The 26,710-nt window shown below is 43.9% G+C and overlaps 1 protein-coding gene across 1 annotated transcript in view; it reads right to left on the bottom strand.

Moving 5' to 3' along the window:
* Nucleotides 1-26,710, bottom strand: part of LOC144103233 (anoctamin-4-like) — a 79,875-nt gene that overhangs the window by 10,064 nt on the left and 43,101 nt on the right. Inside the window, exons 5-22 of the mRNA XM_077636010.1 lie at nt 23,585-23,742; nt 17,637-17,743; nt 16,648-16,703; nt 15,829-15,885; nt 15,642-15,706; nt 14,578-14,712; nt 13,514-13,619; nt 12,294-12,354; nt 11,169-11,251; nt 6,300-6,362; nt 5,809-5,883; nt 4,176-4,334; nt 4,057-4,093; nt 2,841-2,952; nt 2,301-2,355; nt 1,457-1,551; nt 629-777; nt 10-162 (exon numbers count right to left, since the gene is read on the bottom strand). Coding sequence (XP_077492136.1) covers nt 10-162; nt 629-777; nt 1,457-1,551; nt 2,301-2,355; nt 2,841-2,952; nt 4,057-4,093; nt 4,176-4,334; nt 5,809-5,883; nt 6,300-6,362; nt 11,169-11,251; nt 12,294-12,354; nt 13,514-13,619; nt 14,578-14,712; nt 15,642-15,706; nt 15,829-15,885; nt 16,648-16,703; nt 17,637-17,743; nt 23,585-23,742 — 1,726 coding nt within the window. The remainder of the gene's footprint in view (nt 1-9; nt 163-628; nt 778-1,456; nt 1,552-2,300; nt 2,356-2,840; nt 2,953-4,056; nt 4,094-4,175; nt 4,335-5,808; nt 5,884-6,299; nt 6,363-11,168; nt 11,252-12,293; nt 12,355-13,513; nt 13,620-14,577; nt 14,713-15,641; nt 15,707-15,828; nt 15,886-16,647; nt 16,704-17,636; nt 17,744-23,584; nt 23,743-26,710) is intronic.

Genomic DNA, 26,710 nt, shown 5'->3' with positions numbered 1-26,710 from the left:
TGGGCTCACCAATATTCGGCACCCTCTCAGCGAGGGGCCTGCGCATCTGCGACGTGTACTTGTAGGCGTCCAGGCGGATCTCCACTATGTTGTTGAGGAGCGCGAACAGCGGCGCCAGCGGGAACGCGGCCACGAACAGGGTGACGAAGCCGAACTGAATCGCTGCGGGCGGGCAAAAGTAAGGTATGGCTGTTATGTGAACAGTGAAGCAACAATTGTGCGCACGTTTACAAAGCGCCAGAATCTCTACTAAGGAGTGTTTTTATTGGGGCTAGTTTGAACGTGCTTCTAAGTTAGACAGCATAGAACAAGAGCCAGGGCACGGGCCATGCAAATATGGAGCAGGCATCTGTTATCAATTGAAATTTAATGTCAAAACACGCGTTGTTATACACGTAACATGATACTGTATTTGATTTTTATTTAACAAAACAGGAAGTGTGGGGGAAAAAAGGTTGAAAATCCACTTCGATCAGTACCCTGTTCCCGTGAGGAAAAGTACAAAAAAAAAAACACTGTTGACAGAGGAACAGGCAGCAGCATTAATGGTGTAAAAATGACATTTCAACGGAGCTTAGAACGACTCAATTCAAGCAGGGGTTGGAGGAAGGAAACGAGGCACACGCACCCATCTCGAGGTACTCGTCGAAGAGAGACAGCGTGTGCCATTGGGCCAGCACGTAGTCGGTTTCCCAACGAGGCACGCAACTCCTTCGGTCTATGCTGTCTCTCGTCATGTGGTCCCGCCGCCAGGAACGCCACCAGTTCATCACCAGTCTGCGGTGGTTTCAAGGAACGAAACAGCCTTCGCTGCAAGACAGCTAGTTTGAAGCTGATGCCGACTTTACGTACACCTCCAATGCAGTTAAGATACTTTTGCAACATCCGATTCCCGCTTTTTAGATTTGCTAACAATACGGAGACTAATGTTGGAACCTAAAGTCCAAGTTATGTAAACAATATTACTAAGCAGCCCTTACTTCATATTTCAAGGGGGCTGAGCATTCTACGAGTACAATGAAAATTAATGTCCAAGAGGGAGCTAAGAGGCTGACTGCAAAACCATTTTTAAGCTGATTGAGCCGTTGAGCCGGAAACGACTGTAGATTATGACCAAGCAGGAATTGAAGAACAGTAATACTGTTAGCGACACCTAGGAATAGCTGACGACTAATAGATCTTAGCTTCTCGCGTTTGATTTCAACAATGTTTTTTGTTCTGGATTAAATTTTCGGCTCGCTTAGACTGGCTGCGAAGACAGGTGTTGGATTGTTACATTTCCAGTCATACTGTTTGCACTTTTTTCTACTCGCGTTATATAGCCAAAAGCGCTGGGTTTTTATTGATGATCATTCCTCTTGTCTTGCTCTGGTTTTTTGCGCTGTGATTACAAAAAGTTGAATTCAATAAAAAAGTAGGAACGTTAGACGATGTATAGAGCAAAATGGAATCTCACGGTTGTCCGATTTCCTGGATGTTGTTGATGACTTGCTTGCCCACCATGACAATGGCGAGCTGGACGCACACTTCATATAGGCAGCCACCTTCGCACTAAAAATAAGGAGAAAACTGTGTTACGGCCGTGGACATAATACATAAAATTTTGTGGCAGGAACGCTTTGCTTGAGGGAGTTTACTGTCAATGAATCAGTGGGCCCACGACCGTAAAGCGAGTGCGGTGGTAATTGATTTTTTGTTCAAGGAAGACGAAGGAAACAAAAATAATAAGCTTGGATGTCAAACACGTATATACTCAAGAGGGCAGAGTAGCAATTTTTAAAGGCATGAGTGTATAACGCTCGGAAAAAGTCGCGCTTTCAGGCATGTGTCCTCGTGTGTACTTGTCAGCGCTACGCAGATGGTGCCTTGCATACTCTCTTCAGTGCTATATTGGGGTTGTTCAGGTTTTGACTTTTTATATAACGACATCAGTTAGTCAAGGAACACTACCACTCGCAAACACCACCCAGATGAAACCGCCCCCACATGGGGCCTTCCTTCTTTAAATACTTATTGTCATGATCTAAAAACGCATGTTCACAGAATAGCGTGCTTCTGCTAAGGTCTGACAATGAGCAAAACGAAGACCTTCGATTTCTATGAAAAAAATGCTCTTATTCTGTGCTCACTCTTGCGTAATCTCGCTTTTAACTACACAGTATCTGTGTTTACCTACCAGACAAAAACAATAGAGTTAAACGTTAAATTGTAAAGAGAACAGGTAAGATTGTCTGTCCGGAGTTTAATGCGGTCTTTCCCTGAGCAAGAAAAAAGAGAGCGTTGTTTTCTGATGCACCTACCTTGTCCAAGCTGTATCCAAACAATGTTCCCTCCTTGCCAGGGTGTCCGGAGAACCTGTGTACAGGAAGCACAAAAAGTAGGTGAGCTTGTACAGTGCAATAATCCCAAGCTGCGCTTCGATGCTTGCAAGGTGACCTTCTGTTCGTACAGCAGGAGTTCTGAACGACTGAAACAAAGGCAAAATTACTCTTTTCTGTGCGCTCAATTACGACACGCGGAAGGTCTCAATAAAGGGAATCTTTAAGCTGTGACCCTATGCTCATTGCTGATCAGGCGTATGTTAAAATTATTAAAGGCATCGATGTTTGTTCAACTGCAAGGTAAGGCGATAATGAGGCTTCTGCACTGGTATATAATAGTCTGGTCTTGCTTTGAAAGTCGCAAGCCTGATTTAACAAAGGCCACAATGGCAGGCTGTGTTGCGTCGCAGTAAATGCTCTGCATTTTTACATTGTTTGTAGAGTAAGAGCAAAGGAAATTCTGGAAAGCTGTAACAAATATGGGATACAAATTTTCATAACATGCGTGCGCAAGCCTACCTTCCTTTAAAGAACGCGATGTATATCAATGAAGAATAGGTATTGAGGAACGTGAACAGGAACATCTTGAATGTGAAGCTGTCCTCGTATTCTCGTTGCGTCCTTGGGCGTTCTGAAAGCAAGATGAATTGTAGGAAAAAATGTATTTGGTGAAATTTCACTCTGCTGTAGGAAGGGTGCAGCAGTAAAAACTTTCGCGACAGTTAAAGAGTGCAACTTGAACGGTTTCAGAAGCTGAATTCCAAAAAAATAGGAGGCTTGTCTCAGGGGGTTGACCATTATCACTCGCATTAACAACAGCATTAGCTATAAAAGACCTGCCGTGGTGCTTCTTGCGGTGGTATTTTCCTGCGAAGCACCAGTACGCGTTCTAGAACTGAGCAGTGGCGGTAGCGTTTTCACGGAGGCGAAACGCGAAATGTTCCTATATTAAGATTTTGGTGTATTACGGTAACAAAGCCCATGTTATGAAAATTGCAACCCTCCAATACGGTGTGTCTTATAGCGAATATTGGGACGGCGGTACGAACTTTATAGGCTATGTATTCTGAAAACTTTCGTACATATGCGCAAGCCAATGTAAACTTGCCTATCTGAGTATCTGTATAAACTATAGTTTATCGCGGAACGATGATTATTGCCTTTAGTAACTACGGTCGGCATATCATGTGTTCAGTAGGGCCGTGGTGACTCTCACGTTCGCGCTGCACGAATAACAGGTATGCTGCAATATACTGTTGCCATGTTTCGTTGCCTCTTTGACGAATGTTACTGGGTTATAGGCGCCCGAACACAGTTTTCCTATTTTCTGTTCACCGTGCAAAGCAAGTTGCCCTGCTCAAGCTGTCTGGACGTGAAGTTCGGAACGACCACAATCACACGCAACCAATTCCTAGGCTTAAGGACTGTTCGCAACACTGTAAACACGTTATATGGAATGTAAAGAGCTGTGTTTAAAGTAAAGCAAGGCGCATAAAGACGGTCATTTTCTTTTCAAAGGCATCCCGTGTGAAGTTTCGGTATCACCCACTCCATGCTTTTTTTTTTTGCTCCTTGTCTGACCATAGCCTGACCGATAAAACCGTTTTGAATTGTGATCCAGTTGGCAGGTACGTGTTAACGCCTCCTGCCATGCCTGTCGTCAGCGCTCCTTGCCAATATGTAACACATCAGAAGAATGAGAAAACGAGTAAATACCCAAATGAGAAATGCATACCGATGTCAGTCAGTCGCGTAGCTATTCTGCTGTAGACCTGCGCGGAGTAGACCAGTAATTTCGATAAGAAAAGTTGTGTTACACAGAGTTAACAGAAATGATAATAGCTGAAGGAGTACCCTGTTCATGAGCAAGATGATGACGAGGTTGAGCATCGAGGCAGTGACCGCCGTGGTAACATGTGCCAGTGCACGCCAGTTCTGGTCCCGCGACAGCAGCGCAACCAGGATGATGCGGTAGGCGATGATGCCGAACACCGTGCATATCACCAGGCACAGCTGCGAGAAACGAACGTTACCAATGCATGTAACAGTTGGGTCTAAACGTGCGCTCTGTGGCACACGACGGAGACTCTTAACCGCGTGTTAATAAGTAGAATTGACTCGTCGACATTGCAACAGTGAATAACGCGCACTTGGTGAATCTACGGCTTGCTCGATGACTTCGCGGCCGTGCCACGTCACACTCCACTAATGCCTCCGACATCTTGATTGAATGTGCTGGCCGCGAGCGTCGTTTATCCACGGATTACGGCTTGGCCTTTGGAACATACGCTAATACCGGTAATCCAATCGAACTGCGGTAAAAAAAAGCGCTGGCTGGCGAGTCACTGCCAATATGTCAGAACCCTTGGGAGCCCCGCCAATAGATGTCCTGACTTCCGTTGGAGTTGCACTGCTGAGCACTATCCGGAATCGCCGCTTGCAGCGGCTATAAAACAGCGGCAGCAGTCAGGAACACTCAATGGGCTTTACTATTCCTCGGCCGGCTTCTCGCGTCATGTTTGTGATGAAATTCGCCAAACAAAACAGAGGAGTAGTGCATTTTTTAGTCGGTGTTGTAGCGAAGCCCACTGTTAGGAGGTCGCGACTTCTCCTTTCTCTAGCGCAGCACTCTATGTGCCGCGTATTTCCAGTCATACGAATCCCGGGCACAAGCCTTGCAGTTTGAGAGTTTTGTATGCATTGGGACCCTCGCTACCACAGAAAGCAAACTAAACGTTAGAACACTCCCTGAAAAGTCGGTAAACTAACATAAAGCGGTAAATTTCTTGAAATAAAGCATAAAAGAAATAGTTGAGCCGTATCACGAAAAATTTTACAACCGGACGGAAAGTCCGCTGGGAGTCGAAGCAAATCAATTAGAACGCATCCAAAAGCGATTACCATTCCATTGCGCCCAACTGCTCATGACCAGCTATGCCTGTACGGTTGCGCTGGCCCTGGTCGCTGCCGGCGACGGAGTCATGGTCGCTGGTTGTACTTGAGGCGGTTGGTAATTGCGCCTCTGAGCCCCCCTAGCCTAGAAGGTTCTTGACAGTTCACTGGACTGAAGGCATGGCAAATGATGCCATTCCATGAACTTATGTTAATAAGAACACCTTTTCTGTCTATTTTCAAGGACAGGGCGCGAGGCTCGTGAAAACAGGAAATATACGCATGAATTGCACCTCGATACGTGTACACGCAAAAAAAAAAAGAGACTGTAGGAGAAATCAGGGCATTCTTTTCTGACTCCTCTTGCGATGAAAGAATGGTGCCTTAAATTCTGAGGGGCGCTGCTGTGTGCTTCATGTAAATGTTGGTTTGTTTGCCTAAGGACAATAAATAAATGAGAAGGAGACGACGGCCTCTAATGTATCTTCTCTTTCATGCCATTCACTAAGCAGATGTGAATATTGTTAACTTACTGACGCATCGTTCAACTGGCGAACGGTGATGTCATCCATGGACTGCCGTTCCCGTCACTTACCATGAATAAAACGACGGAGTTGGCCCCGGATATTCTTATGATCTTCTCCCATAAAGGCACATAAGGCTCGTACCTCTGAAAAACGAATGGAAGAGCTGCTTTGGGACTTTTGCGAGTGGCATGCTCGCAGACGTAGTGAATTACTCGTTCACCAAATACAGGAGTTGGGAAAAAATAAATTAAAATAATATTTTTAAATGCAACAAGAAAATGAATAGTTTCTATATTTGCTGGAATTTGGGTGGCACAAAAAGCGTCTCGCGCGTGACCTGGCTACAGAATTAAAGGAAGTTAACATTTTATTAGAGCTCGTAAGTGTTAGAATTGAACAAAATGCGTAGGAGGAAGAAATATAGCCGATCTACTTCACCGGCACTTTTCTAGTTACAAAGGTAGCAGAGAGCCTTTCACCCCCTTCTTCCCCCACCTCAGGTGGGGGAAAATATTAATTTTCCTCGTTGTATTTGCTTAAAGAAAAATGCAAGTCTCACCATAGTAACTGGGTTCAGCTTGTATACAGTGGCCTTGGCTTCGTACTCTGGGTTCACCACATCCTGTATTGTTTCAAAGGAGACGAGAACAAAAATTGTCTGAAGGTTAAAAAAAAAAACCTTTGTGGTAGTTGCTAAACAAAGTGATTGGAAGGGCTAGCTGTGTGCACCCTGAAAAACAGAAGACCATAGGTTGATTGGCACATGCAGGGAGATTGCTCAGTGCATGTGCTCTTATTGGAGAAATGCGGTGATCATCAAGTGCACTGTTGTCGTTTACTCCTCAGGGCTTCTCGCCCGCAATAGCGATACATCTGCCCCATGAGTGCCTTATTGAGGAACTATTTAATGTTATAGTGAGAAGGAAAATGCCGCACTATTGGTTGTGGCAGTCGCCTACAAAGATGGACAGCACGGAAATTGGGTTGTTCCGTCACGACGCCCCAGGTTCGTGAATTCGCCACCCTATTTTAGTCATTTCATAAATTTACTACGTCTCTCCTAGGCCTCAGGCTTATTGTTGCACATCGAAGACTTTATTATAGAGACGAACGTTCTTATAAAAAAACATTTGCATATCTAACCTTAACGCACTGCTTTGAATTGCTTGGTTTTTCTAGTCCTCCATGCTTGCGCATTTTAAGGCAATATTTGGTTTAAGTGATCCTTAACTAATGTATGACAATTTTGCCATTACATGTTGCACATATCATTTCATCTGCCTTTGTTAATATTATTTCGCGCTATTAACTTCGTGAAGCAAAATTTACTTACGATTTACATGTATATCAGAAAAATATGCCTCTGTTACGGCGTTATCATACAATTACTGCTTGCTGCCTGCTGTAATTTTCCGCATCGCTTGATTTTATCGTTCCACACTTTACTTATGTTTGGTTTTAATATTTCACTCTAGGTGCAGCGGACCTGGCACCTCTAGCACGGAGCTTTGCTATAGACCCCTAGCTGCGCGAAACGCTGGAGACACTGTTGTGTCAACGTGCGTTTTTGTGCGCCACTCCGGAGGCATGAGAATAAAGCTGCAGAGCCGACCAGTTTCCATCTTGAAGAAGGATGAGCGTTCGTGGAAAACAATATAGGGGAAAAACAAGGTATATAACTTGCAGGATGTCGTTGTGGATTTTATGAGGGGAAGACCATCGGCACTAACACACTTGTACCGATTGCTCTCTTGTGGCTCCCGTCGCGTTAGTGATGTGAGGATGACAGCCTGGAAGATAGGGCAGCTAAAGGAGTTTAGACTTTTACGAATTGTAGGAAATGGTAAAAACGGAGAGCGCGTGATGTAGGCACTCTGTGTCCCGGTGTTTTATTGGGTAGGGGCCAAGACGATGAGAACTACGGAAAACACATGAAAACGTGAAACAATATTATTGGCGCCAAGTTAATTAAGGTCGAACTGAGAAAGTGGTTAGCTTAGAAAATTTTGAATGCCATTGCGAGACTTCTTGCTCTTCCACTTCTGCAATCTCTAACGTGTTGCTAAGGTACATCACCATCTTCAGCCTGACTACGCCCACTGCAGGGCAAAGCCCTCTTCCATGCATCGCCTGTTAACAATGTCCTTTGCCAGCTGAGGCCACCATATGCCAGGAAACTTCTTAATCTCATCCGCCCGCCTAAATTTCTGCCGCCGCCCTCTGCTACGCTTGCCTTCTCTTGGAATCCCCTCCCTTGCCCTCAAGGAGCAGCGGTTATTTGGCCTTCACATTACATGCCCTGCCCAAGTCCATTTCTCTACCCGCTTCCAGTCTCTTGACGTTACAACTATCATTTTACTTTCCGTAGGTCACTGCGTTGTCCTTAACTTAACCTGAACCCTTTTCGTTAGCCTCCACGTTTCTGCCACGTAGGTGAGTACCGGTAAGCTACAGGTCTTCTGTAGTGGTCTCTTGAGGAATAATGGTAAACTACCATTCATGATCTGAAAGAACCTAGCATATGCGCTCCGCCCCATTCTTATTCTTCTAGTTATTTCTCTCCCATGATCCTGATCAGAGGTCTTTACGTGCCCTAAGTAGACATATTCTCTTACCACTTCCAGAAATTAATCTGGTTTCCAGAGGGGCACATTGACACTACAGGAAACATTTAATGGACGCACTGTCTTCTGCACTAGGTGTGTATTTATTTAAACAAACCATCTACCTACTAGCCGCAGAGTAAGACCATCTTACTTTCAGAGGTCTGCTGACTGCGCATCACACAAACAATAACATTCGTTTAAAGCGACACTTAATATACTTGTTGTCGAGTCAAGTTGCCCTTTTCGTGTCCTACTCTGAAAAACAAAAGAAATCCCGAAGTCTCGGAGACGGTACGATAAGCGAGGAATATAAGCCGAGGAACATTTTGTACAGGTGTGCAAAATGCTGGTCTCTCATTAAGCCTATAAAAAGCTATCGCAGAGGCTTCATCAAGGGCTATTCATTAAAAAAATTTGTTTGAACAGGTAGTTCTGCATACTAAGAGTGACAGACACAAAAGCCATGCAGAATTTAGTTGCAATCCATGGGAAATCGCAGCTACGGTTCGTGAAATTCTTTGCATGTTACACAAGTGAGTGAGCGCACTAGCCGGCACATTATGACACTAAAATGTGAGCAATCAGACCTGCAGGATGCGTGATGTAGGCAGTTGGTCTCAGGAAAATATCAATATAACACTGCTTCTTTTGCATAGAAGCGTGACCCAAGTGTTCTCATTATGGTTTAATAATCTTGCTTGAATTATTACTCCTAAGCGCTCACTCATCAAGCATACACAGCTAAAATAACCAATTTCTGGGTACCCCTGCCCTCTCAATATGACCAGTGGTATTGAGAGCAACTTTCAATACATACTTGAGCAGACTGCCGTCCCCGTATGCGTGGAAAACGAGGGAGAAAGTATTGCTGAAACTAGGCGGAAGGTTGGGAAAGGGAGGCAAAGAGAACTAAAAACGAGCTCGACAACAAGAGTCGAGCATTTTAGGCAGTATTCAATAGCGCGGAAATGTATTTTTGACAATTTCAAGGCGTATCGACATTGGAAAATATGCAGCGGACATGTAACAACTTTTTTTCAGCAGCGCAGAGGACAAAGGACGTGACAGGTGCACAGACACGGCGCTGTGTCTGTGCACTTGTCACGTCCTTTGTCCCCTGCGCTGCTGAAAAAACCATGTCACACCAACTTGCCCAAGCCTCTACAATGTAACAACTTATTTTAATGGGAAAGTAGACACAATTCACCGCATATGAAAATCAGTCCGGGCACAGAAGTTAATGAAACTTTTAAGCGGATAAAATAGTTCATAACTCGAGAGCATTTCTACTCCTAAAGAAATGTTCCTTAATTTAATGTTAAGAGCTCCTGCGGCCAGTCATTAACACAAGTACTTCGGCGCGATGGCGCAAACAACTTATCAAACAATGTGATACACAACACGGCGATGTTTCACGCCAGCAGCCTATTGTCTGTACAGTATAGCTGCAGTGACATGCAACCCACATGATAGTAAAGTAATCTGGAGCTTTAAGAGAGCTAGGGTTAAACTGTGTTCATTAAGAAGGGTAAACTTTAAATGATCTCCGAAAAGGAAACCAATAATAGTTTTTTACGAATTTTTTTTGTCCTGATGCAAAATACACTGACGATTGTTACACACCCTGTTATATTGATGTCAATGCTTCGTCAAGAATAACGGACGCTGCTTGAATATCGCGATAACTAGTGCAGTTTTCGTTTTCTGAAAACTGGATTAAGAGAAAACTGATAAAAACATCCTAGAAGCAGGGCTTCACGCATGAGTACTCAGAAGGAAGCACTGGAAGATGTCTGAAGGAGAAGCTCTGTACAAGGCAAGTGCGGGGGCTAGTTGGTGCTACATAGGGGAGATATCGCGCTAACTTACACAGATACCACATGCACAGAACAGGAACAGACGAAGCGCGTACTTTCAACGCAGTTTATTGGAGTCGGTTGCTGTCCTGTGTATGTCGTATCTGTATAAGTTACCGCGATATCTGCAACAAAAGAGGTCCGTACCATTGGCCAGGCTGCATCGTTCTTAGGCGGGCTGCAGGGGACTTAAAAATGAATTTACAGCCCTTCATTACTTATTTTTGCTCCAATCTACGTTCAACGTGCAGCCTTTTTGATTCTTTGCGAAAAGCCAGACGGGTCTATTAAAGTCGACGCATCCCAGCAAAGCTTTGAGGTTTGCTGCTTGGAGCTTTTCAAGGCATCTAAAATTCACTTATCTACAATGATACGGTTAGCTTCCTTCAATTACTCTGACATTTAAATGAGACATTACAGCAAAGAATGTCCGGATGGAAGTCAATTCTGGCGGAAGCTATTATTCAATGAAAGAACCAGAATAGCATCAGTTTTCACTAGTCGCTCAAATTCGAGCTTTTACTTCGCGTAAATTATATGGCTTATGCGGATTTTTTTCCGGTGGTGTTATAAAGTGTCAGTGTACTAGCATTACTACTAGCTGGCACAGCAGTCTCACTGCAGCTTGCATGTTGTAACTACTTAATACAGGAACTTTTTTGCCAGCTCATCAGTGGTATGCGGTGATAAGGTGTGGGAGCACGAAAAGGGTATGCCCAAGTGTTTTGCAGGCTTCTGGCGTCGACGGATTTCTGAAGAAACAAAGCCGTTCTGCTTTCGCTGTTGACAGACTGCAGTGCAACTACAACAACAAAATGTCAATGATATGCATGTGTGTTTGTTTTGCAGGCACCACCTGTCTGAAAGTTTTAGATTTTTTTAATTGATTCGGTGCTTCAAACTTGAAGAGCATTAAAGCTGCGCGATTCTTGACTTATGGGCGCTAACAGTGTATAGTTGTCTCACCGTGAGCGAGTCGATGTCAGCCAAGTTCCACTCCCAGCCCAAAACGCACTGTCGCCTCTTCCAAAGCTCGATGAAGATGGTGGCTACGCGAGGTACAAACGGATATATCAGATGATTTCTTGCATATGTCCCAATGCGATAGTATTTAGCTTGTCGTCATGCAGTTTCCGCTTTATCCGTAGCGAAGTTCCCTAATTGGTCGAGAGGCCACATGGCTTTGTGGCATCGTCACACCGTGCCCAACATGGCCGGAGCAACATGCACCCCCCCCACCCCCCACCCCCCCAGAAAAAAAAAATCCCCAGAACCCCTAGTTTTAGCAGTAGGCTCTACCCAGAAAAAGGATTAAGGTGGTTAAGTGTGGATTAGCGGAAGGATTCAGGTCACTTAGTGGATCGGAGGGTCAGTTGGAAGGTACACGAGCATTCAGAAGGTGATGGTTGGTTTGGTTTATGGGGGTTTATCGTCCCAAAGTGACTCAGGCTATTTCGACCAACTGGGGTTTTTTAACGTGCACTAACCCACGCCTTTCGGGTAATCAGCCGAGTGCCATAACCACTGAGCCACAGCGGCGGCTAGATGGTAATGAATCATGCACACCATATAAGGACAGCGGAATTGGTTCCAACCGTAGTTTTGGCGGGAAAGTAGAATAATATACATTCATTGTAGACACCATTGCAGGCAACCTAAAGGTTATTTCTTTCGTTCTTTAAGAAAGCCTTATTTTAACTAAATTCTTGATCTAGTTCTTATGATTTACGTTTTTGTGTTATTTTTGATATTTTTGTTCTTGACGCATTTTGAAATTTTCTATTGACGTTACGATTACTGAGAATGAAATCACTAGAAACTAAAACTGTGTTACTATTTGTCGGATTATGAGCATACAGACGTCGCATATAAGGGCGGCATGATTTTATTTTTTCTGCAGTGTACGAATTTAGCTTTGTATTTACCGTCCGCGCGGTAGTAATGAACATAAAATTGTTGGTGACTGCTGCCGCTGCTGCTAATGTCAAGACTTGTTATGCTTTGTGCGTACAGCAAGACACACACTGCAAAGACTTTTTTTGCACACAGTAAGGCGGTAAAGCTGAAGAAAACAGTGGTCCGCACGCTTACCCCACAGGGCCATAAATATTGAGAATCCAACGGTGGCTGGGTTATCAAACATGTACACGATCTGCGGAATAAATAAGAGAGAAAGGTGATTACGTGAGTGGAGAACTATCGCATGTTGCAATTCATTGTTTGTTTGTTTGCTAGATGCCGGCTCTACCTGCACTGAAAGATTCAGCTCGCTTAGGAGGCTGCAGCGGCACTCAATTTTATTGCAACGACTCAGAAACAGAGGCCAATAGCCCCTACGGATTATGCCCCTTTCGTTCATTCAGTTAAGCGGACACTGACCCCAGCAGCTTCCTCACCGTGATGCTTGGTTTTGTCTCATGGGAAAATGTATTACGAAATAAAACTTGACATTCAAAAAAAAGAATGATGTGGTAGAGTGTGAACATTTGCCGGACCTCTCATTAGTTCCTGACGCTTGAAGTGAGGTAAAGAGAAAATGCTTCGACGGTTGGGCCTTTATTGGTTTGTGTCCTCAAATAAATCGCGGGTATTTATGAGTCATTGTGAAATCGCAAGGCAGCAGAATGTCTCTACAGAACGTCTCCTCCATCGGAGCAGGGGCGAGAGAAAGGAGAGAGAAGAAAATAGAACTGGAAAACAAGAAATGCCCGGTCGGCTACCATGGCTTGAGGGAAGCGGGAAAAAACAAAGGATGGGAGAGGAAGAGAGAAGAGACAAAACTTATGTTAAGCGCCTGCAGATATATCCTTGCATCAGAAGTCAACATTGAACGTTCTTGTGCCACAGAGTAAAGGTATTTCAGAAGTACATGAACGTCTTTGTGCAGCATGGAATGGTAAGATTTCATCTGAAGAATCATGGCCTCCAAGAACAGTCATTTTCAGCTGGCTGAAGGCCATCCATGGACACATAGGCGGGGTGTCGAAAGGAAGACACAGGCAGAGCATATGTGGAACAGACTGCTCACATTTAGGACTTCCGCGAGCCGAGATGTATGTTGTTCAACTCGGATATGAATACGCTCTATAAAATTGCCACGCTCACTGGCAGCTCTAGAAAATTTTGTGCCTCGCATGTGAATCAGAATAGAGTCGAATGATATCCGTAGAAAAGAACTACCTAAAGACGAACACTATCCTCAACGGTGGCTCAAAGGGTTATGTCGAAGAGTGCATAGTAGCGAAAGGATTCGTCACTGCATAGCATCTACATAGGTGGGCATTTTGTTGTGGAAACGCAAGCTCACTTACCTTGCTGAAGGTACACTTGGTGTAAAGGTAATCGTAAGTGCAGCGTTTCTTGCAGCCCGGGCACAGGACAAAGCTGCCGGCAATGTCAGGATCGCAGGTCTCAGCCCTTGCAAGAGGACAAACAAAAAGTAGCAAATAAGGCCAGCCAATAAATCAGCTCATCGGCATTTGAAAGGAATATTAATTATTTAAGTTTTCGGTTAAAATGGACAATGCACGCAGATGACTGTAGTTATATTGAATTAGGCCTGTTTTGAAGGTCAAAGGCCACTTCACAGATACAGCGGAACAGCGTTATAACGAAAAAGGTTTAAAACGAAATATAACGGTTTATAAACTCTGAAGTCTATGCGGGCCGCGGAAAAAACAGGGATATGTTAACAAGGAGCATTGCTGAAGAGGGCAGGAAAAGACTTGTTTAAATTTTTAATTCCATTTTTTAGGCGTTGCAGGCGATAAGGGACACCGTAGAAGTGTTCTGGGCGGGGATTCCGTATCGAGTATTTCGTCTAGATGGCTTCTCCGGGTGAGAATAAGTACGCCGAACACAAGTACGCCAGCACTCATCAGAAGCAGGATTAATGTGAGCTGTGTTGTACTCAGCCAACGCAGCCGCAGGTAAGGCTTTTGGCACTCGACAGACGTGGCCAAGGTAACCGACGCCTATAACGGGCCAAGGCCTGTAACAAAGAAATGTCCGCGCCTCTTCCGATTCCTTACGACGAGGCTAAGTTCTGATTAGTACAGAAGGTCGCTTCGAGCTTGTAAAGTTAGATTAACTTGCCGAAAACACTTATCGGCCATCTTCACAGCCAACTGTAAAAAAGCCCAACTTTGCTTCACTCTTACTGACCTTCACCGCTTTTTTTCATACAAAGACAATAGATGCTTTTACGGATTCCTTCTGAAGGAGTGATTTAACTTGAGTTTCTTCCACCTTGATATTCGTGTCAATCATTAACAGAGAAAGCAGCTATGAAAGGTCATCATAATTTTTTTTTCTCTCCTGTACACGCATGGACGCGGCCGGCCTGTCAGCGCAAATCCTGTTTCCGTCTACTCACGTCGGTGTGTTCGTGGCCATCTCGAAGACGCCGTAGAGCGTTGTCATGACTCCCACCACGGCGGGCAGAAACAGCATAGAGGTGTAGAATCCGAGCCAGGCAAAGTACAAGCCTGTCTTCTCGCCGAAGTAGCGCCTGCGAAGTGTGAACCTCTAGCTATAGAGCGCCAAACGTCTGCATTTTGAAAGCGGTTTTACCTTCAAAAGAGCAAGCCCTTCAAGATTTTTGTGCAGTATTTAGTCTTAAAGTCATGAACGGTTGGGAGATATAAAACACAGAATTAAAAGGTAGCTCTTGAAGTTGACCGGAACTGATTCGTTGGTTATGGCGCATGACATAATACTCCTGATGAAGATCAAGCAGCAAATTACACACACGCGCACAGCGCACTCCCAACCCTGTGTCATGAGAAATATAGGGATGCTCACTGTATTTCAGAGAGTCATTTGCTTCAACAGTGCAAATTTCAACTCCGTCAAGAGCAAATCTTCTCGCTCAGCTAAGGAAGTGATGGGAGAGGAAAAGATCTGATTTGCGGGTGAAAACACCTCACAAAATGAAGCCGATATTGTAAGCCGGCAGTTTGCACAAAATTGAAGATGCTCGTAAATAAATGACAAAAGCTGCTAAAACACGATTTTTTTTTCGCCAAAGGGCAATGGTGCAGCACGCAAGCGAAGCAGCGCGACTCAGTGGAGCCCTGGACTAGGGGCCCAACCCTGCTTTGAAGGTCAAGAGTCTGCAGCGATGAAGACCAAGACCGAACGCTGAACCCTTAATGGACCAAACAAAGTTTTTCTCTCTCTCTCTTTTCTCACATTTACCATTTAAGTACTGCAGTTACTCTGCATCCGCTCATATTTTTTTTCGTTCAGTAGAATTCCTGGCATAATAATTGGGAATCAGGTTTGCTTTAGATGCCTTGGAGAAGCCAAAATATTCATTTCAGAGAAATATTTTTCATGTTATAAGCAGGCCTTTGTTTATATTAGGTACATCGACAATAGGCCTCCACAGTAAACAGTGTTTGAAGCGCGAAATATTTAAGGGCACGAAATACTAGCCTGATGAGAACCAGTGGTTGCTCCTTGTACCACGCTGCAGGACGGGCCCATTCGCTGTATAGTAACTGCAGGAGGAAAAATCAAAGTTAAAATGTAAGTGCTCCGCACAGCAGTAGTTCAGTGCTCGTTCTAACCAAAGCACGTTGCTATGCCGTGTTAAAATCATTCATGATAAAAACCAATATACCCTCCGTTCAGTGGGGGCCTCCGTAAGGGGGTCGAATGCCCCCCTGCCGCACGGACCCTGCGCGAAGAAGTATAGATAAGAATGAAAAACTGAATCAGTTTTGAAGAGTACTTCAAGATGGAATAGATCGTGAATTGCGTTACTTATCACACATTAAAATGCGGCTTAATGCCACCGTGTAGCGAAAGAAGATGGTTATGAAGCGTTTTCAAATCTTAGCACTTGAAACAAAGTTCATAGCTTGAACGAAAACCTCTGCCGCCGCTTTAAATTGTTGCTCAATTTGGTCTTGCCCCATCAGCAGATAGTCGGCCTGGTTTGCTCAGTTACTAGAGGCTTCAGTCATGGTTTTGTTGCCCTGATAAGTTTTCTTCAAATGCGAAGATTTGGAAGAATTACTTAATTGTTTCTTGTAGCCCTTTGTTGACGCTCAAGCTAGTGGTAATTAATTCTCAAGCAGTGCGAAAAGTTGAGCATGTAGTTAGTGGCTCATGACGGGTAATTTAGAGCAAAATAAAGGTCGGAAGACGTAAGAAAGCCACGCACGATGATCGGCATCCATCCCTAGTTTTTCTTTTCTTCTGCTTATTATCTAAATGTCAATTAAAAACTTGTTGCAGGAAGAAGTATTAGGAAACCAAATACTGTTGAGATATCGGTTATTAAGCATTCCCAAAGTTTTCGGGAAAACTGACTGAGTAAGTCACTTTGTGCGTGCTGTTAACTTGTGGGAACAAAAGAGACCTCCGGCCAACTGTCCTCCAAGTGGCAGTGAAAAGCAGCGTCGAATAAGAATCAACGCTAGTTGTGGACACTTACATCATGCAATGGGTAGGCTGCCAAGTAGACCTGTTCGTTGAGCAGCCTGTAAATGCCTGAAATAGCAAAGACGATGAACGCGAGCATTGAGCGTTTTTTGGACCCGAAAATGCCCTACCGCGCGAGGGGCGCCAAATTTTGGTTAGGCACAACGAAAAGTTAGCTTAGCTTCTTGAGAACGCTACTCAGCCGGGTTTTGTGCTAGCAATCGCCGTTTAGTGATGTTCCAAAAGTTCTTGGTTAACGTTAAACTGAAATATAAAGACCACGCGCTCAGCATTATTATACTTTGCCTACAGCATAAACATTAAAGTATTCATTTTCATTTTATGTCGCTACTACATTCATGAAAAAACTTATAGCGCTTGACAAAAGCTTCGCAAAGAAGCGGACTACACAGGCGCTATTTTAATTTTTTTTTCACAAAAAAGCACCTGCCTAGATCACAACAAGTCACTACCCACCACAACGCTTAACTTACATCCATGGCATCCAGAAAACCTTCTCTTTGCTTGGCAGCGATACAGAGGGAATGTTCATACAAATATCTCTCAGTTTTCTAATGTGTCTAGCTGCCACTATCATACCTGATAATTTGCTTTCAACTCCTGCCTATGAATTTGTATTATTTGAAAATAGAACTTGAATCACCTGGCTTGCCCTCCTTACAGCGTTCGGATACCGAGCAGCTACCCTGATTACGTCCATGTAGGCAAGTACAAATTTCACAACAAATAAATTAAAATAGGCTGCCCTATTTCTTTAGGAGTTCAGATGAGCAGAATAGCCTGCTGACTCGCTATTATTATTTCACTATGGTATAAGCAATATACAAAGACGAGAGGACAGAATACATAGAAGCACTGACTTGCAACGGTTCCAAAGAATTTACTTTCATACTTTTATTACCGTCTATCTCATGGCACCACACTTCAGAACACCCTTGGAGTAAGTGAACAAAATAAAGGCTTAAGTGAAGTTTTCCTCACCTTTTTGTCGATCGTTGTCATCGTACGTCGTCCGCATAAGGACTTCCCATGCAATCCGGCTCCTAATCGCTTGCGAGAAAATCGTGTCTTTATTTTGTATTATGTACCTGCGAAGGCAAAGCAAGATGACTGAAAATACAGCTGAGCTACTGGACTTCTCCGAACATTGTCTTGCTATATACAGCGTAGCTGCTTGAAGGTATAGTGAATTCGGCTTTGAAGATTTTAATTATCTAGTTTAGAAGTTGTAACGCACAATGTTAATTTGTAGCGGCAGTGGTAATGTTGGCATGGGTGGAAAAGGCAGTTTGGTTCGCAACTGTAAAAACGGAACCTTGTTGGATAAATATTGCCTGATGCGTTCATGAGTGTTTAAACGCATGCAGCTACTCTTTCATAATCAAGAACATCACCATGGAAAATCAGTCGTGAGAAATTTTTGCAGTCGCAGTCGTTGGCGACAGCAATGGATTGCGGCTGCTTTCACAAAGTTCTCTGAACTTATAAGCAACCAAGCGCATCTCATTTCACGTACATGTTGGTGGTAGAAAATTGTAATTAGTAAATGTTGTGTCAGAAAAAGTTGTACATCAAAGCTTCTGCATATACCGCTGCGGTTAATGCTTTCTTGTCTTTTGTGAACCTAGGGGTTGATGACGTCAGAAGAATACATGGTCACGTGCGCTAGTTGTGATACACGACGTCACACATGGCGAGCACGGACACACAGCGCACGATAAAGAACGAGCAATTGCGGTGCTTTTGCCATCACGTACGTTGCATCGGTGACACACACTCACACACACACATCGATGCAATAACAGGAAGCGAGACACACATCAGGTACACTACGTCTATGGAAAGCTGGGCTATCTACGTGATAGGCGAGCAATACGTGGGTACCATAGAGGAAAGGCCGGGGTGACTACGGCGGGTGTGCTACAGTTACCACTTGGAGCAGATGGCACGTCAGCCACTTTTCTTATTCTTTCGCCTGCAAAACAGAGCGTTTAGAAATGGCCTAAACATATTCTGGTAACAAATGGAATACGTTTGGTTCTAATTAGTGCTCATTTGGGTACAGCTCTGTTTATTCTTAGTTTCAATTGTTTTTCTTAAATACAGTTTCTCAAGGAAAGGAGCTCAGTGATACCCTTATCCTGGCTCGTGCTTGGGGTACTTACATTATAAAATCAACAGCATGTTTTGCAACTGGACTCTTTTGAAAGGGCTGATCCTGCTAACATGAATTTGACTTGAATGAATGGCATTGTGCTCGATGGTCGTAAATATCCCTAAACTAGCAGCGGTTCTAAAACTACTCCTGATCGTCTATCGAAGTTCCGTGAATGGATAGGAAAGAAATTTCGAAGAGAGTGTCTTCGTAAAGGCAGGAACACCCACCTCCAAGAAGGTTTCGTTTTTTTCTGATGGTAGGAAAGCAAGAAAGATGTCCATTGTGCGAAGAAGCACAGCGCGTGCAGTGTGCTGTGGGGAGCGAAACGATCTGCAAATGTTAATGTTTAGATGATAGAGCAAAACTGAACCAAGAAACTTGCAGCGTGTTGCGCGCTACAAGAAGGACTCCTGCGACAGAGCATAGCCAACATCCTTGCTGGCTCAGGACAATGATGTCTTTACGTTGCACAACGGCAGTCGTTGCTGATTACGCTCTACGCATCACAGCATGAAAACCATACAGAAGTGAGTGGTGACACTGCACGAAAATATTTTGCTTTTTTGGAATTCCAAGAGTGTTACATTGGTACAAGAGTATTACATTGGAGATTCCAACGTTGCACTATTTCAAGATGAGTTCTGGACCTTCCTAAGTATGTTACATATTACGGGAAGAGAATTTAACAGCTTTCAGTATACAGCCGTTCTCTATAAACAGCAACATGGGACCAGTACGCGTCTATTGCGTTTTAAGCCTAACATGGCGTCATGCCACCTGCTCCATCGCATGCGTGCACGTGAAAGTCGACGCACTTACGACTGGGTTTCTTCCTCATCGTCTCTGTGCGACCAATGAATATGCGCGCAGACCAGCGTCACCGGAAAGTGGCAGTGGAGAGGAGGAAGCGTTACTCACCCGAAACCGCGCAATGTGCAATGACGCTCATTATCTAGAACAGTTTCGATAACTTTGCACTGCTGCTTTTTGCTGCAAGGGCAGTTTAGGAACTCCTGCATTAAACATACTTAAGCAGCTGCACAGCGCTACTGGTAAGGTTCCGTGTCTGCTATAGAGCCATAGTAAAATAGTAAAACTCTCCTATTATAGTGGCTACTACTGGCAGACATTATAAAAGGAAGAAAGCAAGCAGTACAGGTGGAAATAATTGAAGCAGCAAGAAAGAAAAAACGGCCGGAACATAACACATGCTCTCTGTTAATTTTCATCTTCCTGTTGAAATTGTTATTAGGGTTGATGTACTTTTTAGCACTATGAAATGTAAGACTGACTAATATTTAGCATGAAAACTTTTTTTCATCCTTGCAGTGTTATAAACATGTTTTGGATTTCAATATTTATTTATATGCTTTCAATTCTTGAAGAGAGGGGACACCTCTGTAACAGACGAATACGCCACAATGTCACGAAAATGAAGCCAAAGCAACAACACTGAAAGAATTATTAATCGATTCAATGAAACCCCAGACATTCAATTACATGCTTGTAAGTAATGGGCGAAGGTTCTGGTTCTATGGCTTATTTTAAATTCAAGTTCTGACTGAGTAATAATGCACCAGTTTAACCAATTCTATTCTTGTGGAACTCGGCGGGCAACGAAAAATGAAAAACCAAAGATATTGCAGCGGCAGAAAAATTCTTGTCACGTACCTACGTGTCGGGAATTCCTATTTGAAATGAGGCGATTTAATTGGGCGGCCTGAACACCCTAATTCAATAAATGCAAATAGAAATGGTAGATCAGGTCCACAAAAATCTTTGTGGCTTTTAGTTGAAGAAATTGTTGCAATCATGTTTGCAAAAAAAGAAATATTTTCAATGCTAAAGCATACAGCAAGCTTTTTTCCTGAACAAAATACGGCCCTAGAAGAAACGGCTTTGTGTACATTCATCTATTGCAAGTAACGTATGGTGACGTACTCACTTACAGGTAGCTGCAAAGGTTAGCTTAGCCCTTTTAGGTGCCATTTTTGTTTTGTTCAGAAATAATTATTTTTCCGCCAACACAGTATATTCAGGGGTCAAGAAAACCAATTTGTTAATTTTTAGCACAAAAACCTAGCGGGTAAGTTTCTCAAGGATATGCAAAATTGCTCACAAAGTGCCAGATTGCTTAAAAACAGCAAAATCTAAATGCCCGGATTTGCCAATTAAGCGCCCGAGGGATCGACATTGCGCAAAAACATCGAGGGTATTACTGGCGGCAAAATCTGTCTGCACAAAAATGGCGGATGACGTGCCACCGAGCTCACTCTTTAGTGAAATATTACTTACTGCGCTCGCACAATGACACTAAAGAGCAACTTAGTTTTGACAAGAGTGATGCTAAATTCGACTGAAACAATGAAATGGCTCCTAGCTGCAGCACACTCTCAGAAAATGCTGTGAGTTTGCCGTCTGCACAATTGTGTACAAGGCGTCTGAAAGGGGTAGATGCGTTTTTTTACAATTCCTAAACCATGCTAGATATGCAGTGAAAATAGAGTGCAATCAATAATGCTTGCGCAGTTCATTGGTGGCGGTTAGCTGATGATTATACGGGCAAGTTGTAATTATCATCAGCCTGACTTCATCAATCAAGACAAAGGCCTCTCCCCTACCTCTCTAACCGTTTCCTTAGCCAGCTGCAGCCATCTTATCCAGGCAAACTTCTTTTTGCCGCCAAATGCTAGGCTTGCCTTCTGTTGGTATCCAGTCCGTTACCCTTAACGACCATCGGTCATCTTGCCTTCGCATTACATGCCCTTCACAAGCCCATTTGTTCCTTTTGATTTCTACTAGGATGTCATAAACCCGTGTTTTATCCCTGACCAACCGTGCCCTCTTCCTGTCATTTAACTTTACACCTAGCACTTTCCTTTGCATAGCATGCTGCGTTGTCTTCAAATTAAGTATCTCTTTTTTCTTTAACCTCCACGTTTCTGACCCATAGGGGAACGCCAAAGATATACGCAGGTAAGCATATCTTTTTTATTAAAGGTTTAATTCCTACTTTTGGTGTGATGCCGGTCATAGACTTTGTAGGTATTACCTAGAGAGTAAGCTGGCGCCACAGTTAATGCAGTTTCCTTTATCCACCGCGGGAATGCCGGGAATACGAGGTTTCGTGTTTGGCATGGCTAGTGTTGGGCCGAAAACGCAAATACTCCTTCAAAATCGGTAGCTGCGCCACAGCGCTATCCTCTTCGTGATTTAAATGATATATTATTCACTTCAATAAATTAAACTCAAGTGAAGTTCTGTTTTACGCAGGCACAGAAACTTTCACATCATTTCTTGATGTTTGTCCCGAGAAGAGTCGCATTGCTAGGGATAAATTCAAGTTATAACGCGATAGTATTAAAGACAAAGTTTCACAGAAAATTCGGCGTCCGCGTCGTGAGCAAAAAACCACGAAAATCACGAGCCTCACTCTCGCAGGTGGCGTCCAGAGAGCAGCCTAGGAGGCAGGTGGGCAACCTAGTTCGCGTCACCTTGCGGCGTCATCACAACTTAGCCACCGGATAGTGAGCAAACTGCCCACCATGGCAGGTGGCAGTTAGTCATCGGTCTCTCGGCAAGAGCAACCTGGGGCGCACAAGCTCCACCGATGAGAGCACCTTCCATCGCAGGGCATTGGCGCATCGCTTAACCGCTGCACTACTGCGCCAGGAGGGGTATGAGGACTCGCAGGCATCTATGCACGTAATGTAGAGAATGACCTTTTGCATATATGGGAATTAACCATTACGGTACCGCGTCATACCCTTAAGGATGAGCTTAGGTGTGCCACCAATTTTTCTGCCCAATAATAGCCAAACCAAGCACAAAATCTCATCTTCCCGGCACCTTGGTGGATGAAGTGCAGTGCCACCAGTTTTCTCTCTAGGGGGAAACTCTACGATGCAGGCTAGTGCTCGCGGTTTCCTTTGATTCTCCCACTTGGCGTGGAATCGAATACGCCGCTCTTGGTTTTTTAATTACACGATTAGCGCCAATTCTACACTGTTACCAATAAGAAGTGAACAACCCTTTTCTCTTCTTTCTCCTTATTATCTTTCCTTTACTGCGCAAGAGCATTGTCAAAGCTCTTCTTCTGCATGAATTACCGGCCAATTTCGCTGCAAGCGGTTGCTGCTACGTCCCTTTGCTCGCAGCTTTTATTAACTAATTCTCATGTTATTATTCTTTAGCTAAATACGTGCCCTTTATTTCCTTCCGCTTGCATCGCTGGTATTTAGGTTTGCAGCAAAATGGCGCATACGTTGAAAACCGAATACAGCTCTATGAATGGAATACGTGACGACAAGGCGATAACGAAGGGATAAAAAATTCTTATACCTGGCTGCAAGATTTTTATGCTGGTGTTCTTTTGATTACAGGCCTGGTCGGAATGGGGGTGAAGGCGAGATGGAAGAAATAAGACACTTTCAAAAATAACGTACTTTCACAGACACAGTTTAAATATGAGCTTGTGCATACTGCAAGAAGAACAAAATGTTGCTGATTCTGAGTAACATATGTCTCATTCTTGACTACAAACTTAAACGCTGTTTAACTACATGATTCCGGAAATAAGTGTCAAGTTGAAAAAAAAAGATTTTTCCATATGCCATGTGCGCGCCTTGAAAAGCGCACCAGAGGTGAAAAATCACAAACTAGTTCCTGAGTGCCACCTCGCTATCTTAAGGTGGTCACAAATTTGTTGACAGAGCTTGCAAAAGCAATTTGTTTTCTCTTCTGATTGCGCATGCCAACTTGAGGTACTCACATATGCTCTCGCTGACGGACAAACTCGGCGTTGAAGTACTGCTTTTCGTCGGGTATAAGCTCCTTGTTGTAGGGGAACGGGGTCCACATCTTGGCCCATATCGCCTCCAGAGCATTGGGCTTACTTTCGTTTTCAATCTCGGTGGATTCGTCTCCGAGCTGTGAAACCAGAAGCACGTCAACAGTCGATCCACAGATCAGTTCAAGTAAATAGTAACAGCTAACCTATTGTTACATCTAGGAGTCCACAAACTTAACAGTGGTGGGCAGAGCACATGCGAGCAAAAAATAATTTTTTGCGTGGGGAACTGCGTATAGAAATATTGGCCGGAATAACATATGGCCCTGCATTTTCCCACGTGTACACACTGAGGCAATCTGAGGGATCGTAAAAAACTTGCGATGATGGTGGCAGAATTTTGCGCGTTAAATTTTTATTAGAAGGTTTGAAAAATGAAAGCCTGTAATCACGAAAAAAAATAACTAGCAACTTGAAGTTCCAGCTCACGAACCTTGTAGATTTACTTGTGCTTACCAGAAGGAATGCAAGTGCACGCACGAACGCACGCACGCACGAACGCACGCAATAAACAAAAAACACACTCTTTGTCTCTGCTGAAATTAACGCGTAAACTTATCGTTCGCTCAGAAGTCATGCGAGGTCGAGTTGCTGCTACCTGTGGCCACTGTAGTTACACGTTGTGCGTGTCATAGTTTGTGCGTGCGTTGTGCGTGCCAACACCGTCAGGTTTGCGGGAATTTGCATGATGTGCAGCAGTGCTCAACTTTTATTATTCCTAAATGCATGCGTTGAAGAGTGCTTCACTGAAAATTGCACATCCCCGGTAAAAACCCTTCAGAACACCACGTTTGCTTTTCAGCCACATAGTAAGACGCTTACGGCCTCTGTAAAGCTTCAAATCGGTGTTGAGCGAGAACCACTACCATCCTCACCTTTAGAGACCTTTTGGTCATTATGGACGCCGTTGGTGCGTCACTACACGGCTGAATATCAAACCATGTGGTCCGCAGACTTTGGCAAAGGGTGCTGCTGATATGCCACGTGTGCGATAATCATTCCCTTTCTTTATTGGTGCCGTAGACGTTGAATCACGGATATTGATCGCTTCCCTTCTTATATAGAAAACTTGTAGTATCGCTCTTTGTATCTGCGTTTGCACCATTTCTAGATTTCACGGCTTTCTCGGGGAAAGAGAACAAAACAACGTTTGCAGTGATGAGCGAGACTTCCCTGATGCCTGCAGGATAGTAATATGCCAGAGCGCATGATATTGCCATTATAGCTTAGTTTAACTTGTTGTTCGAGCACCGTCCTCTCTTACCAGTGTAAGATCTTGCACAGGAAGGTGGGAATGATAGCGTATATTGAAGTCAAACCAGTTGTTAAACAAACAGCCCTTGTGATTAAGGTAACATTCATTGTATCGCAGGTTTTTATGTTAACAATGGTGCCCTACGGCCGGTACGCATGGTATACTGGGTTTGACCACTTGAAGCTGCGTATGGTCTATGACAGGAACCGTAATGTAAGGCTCCGGAAGAATTTAGACGGCCTGGTATTCTTCAGCGTGCAGTGACATCGAAAAACACGCGGTAGTTTTCACATTTCATATCGAAAGAACCACGGCGGCCGCTTCCAGGATTTTATCCCACGTCTTCGGGTCCAGAAGCCGAACCTCATTGGCAATTAGTATTTCATGTATTATCTTACAGATACGAGGATTGTCACATGTTTATGAGCTTAGGGGTAATAAAGAACGCGTGTGGCCAATGAAATCCTTATGAAGGCGATGATTGGTTTTTAATTGAAAGGAAGCAGTGCTAGCTTATTCTTCGCACCAAGTCTCATATCAATGGAGGAACTAGGCTAGTGAACTTTCCTTCGTGCTTCAAATTTACGAATAATGATTAGCCCGCTTTACGGAGTCTCAGCATATAAATAACCCTTCGTCGAGTGTGTGAGGATGCGGCGTTGTGTGGGTGGCTGACAAAAACTGTGCAGTCGATGTCGTTCAAGCAAGCATAGTTATCCAAGCTACGTTTACCATCAATTTAAAACAGTTTGTGCTTACATTTGCAGAGTACTATTCATCCCTTATGATAAGTTTAATCGGAAAGCATATCCATTTCATACACGACAGTGATGTTTGCAGGACCCCAATATCTTTCAGGGGCACAGTGTTGACTTTCAGCGACCTTTACTTTGCTGCGAAGGCAAGTGATATAAGTTCTGATGTGTTTTGGTTTCTATGGTAACAGAAAGGTCACCGTTGGCGTTGCACTACAGAACGGAGGCCTTCCAAAGTAAACTAATAAAGATTTAACATACTATACACTGATCATTAATGATTTGTCGTGAACTACCATGAAGCTAATTTCTCGCCTCATTTATCCGAGGAGCACCGAAATTAAGCAAATAAAAGCAAGTTAATCGAGTCATGAAATAGCCACTCAATGTTTAGAATGAACTACATCCAGGGTAATCAAGTTATTAGCTTTTGTACGCGCATATTACCCTTGCGCTCTTTCGGTCCATTCTTTGCCCAGCAGGACATCTGTTTATGTATCGAGTTTTTGGTTTCTTGGAAGTGCCGATTGCTCGGTAGGCTGCAACAGCCTTGTCCGCGCCTCGTTTCGAGCCAAATCCGGGAACTCCAAGCTATAGTGCATTTGCATAGCTAAGCGTTGGTAGCTATTACATAAATGAGGGGCCCAAATAATAAACTCCTTTGAATTTTATTAGGGAATGGAAATCAGTCCTGACCTCGTGCGTGCATGTCACGAAGTTATATTTATGCATGTTGTGCCGTAAAAATACAGTCGGCACGTCAAAACATCGCGCTTGCTTCGTCGTACTCAATGTGAAGACGTGGTACTTGGTGACCAACTGCTCATTGAGAAGCAACGCACACACAGGATTTCAGTGCGCATAGTGGGCAGTGCTGCAGTGTACGCGGTGTGAGCGTGAGTAGTGCTTGTGGTTCACAGTGTGCAAGAGTTGGGAAGAGTCACCTACCCAGGCCGAAGTATTTCGCGGTCTCCTCGACGCTGTGCCGATGTTCGGCTAATAGCAGCATGGAGCAAAAGATGGCGTGGGAACAGACAC

This window comes from Amblyomma americanum, chromosome 9, assembly GCF_052857255.1.
Source record: "Amblyomma americanum isolate KBUSLIRL-KWMA chromosome 9, ASM5285725v1, whole genome shotgun sequence".
In the NCBI taxonomy this organism is placed as follows: domain Eukaryota; kingdom Metazoa; phylum Arthropoda; class Arachnida; order Ixodida; family Ixodidae; genus Amblyomma; species Amblyomma americanum.
This window is presented reverse-complemented; position numbering and strand designations above follow the sequence as displayed.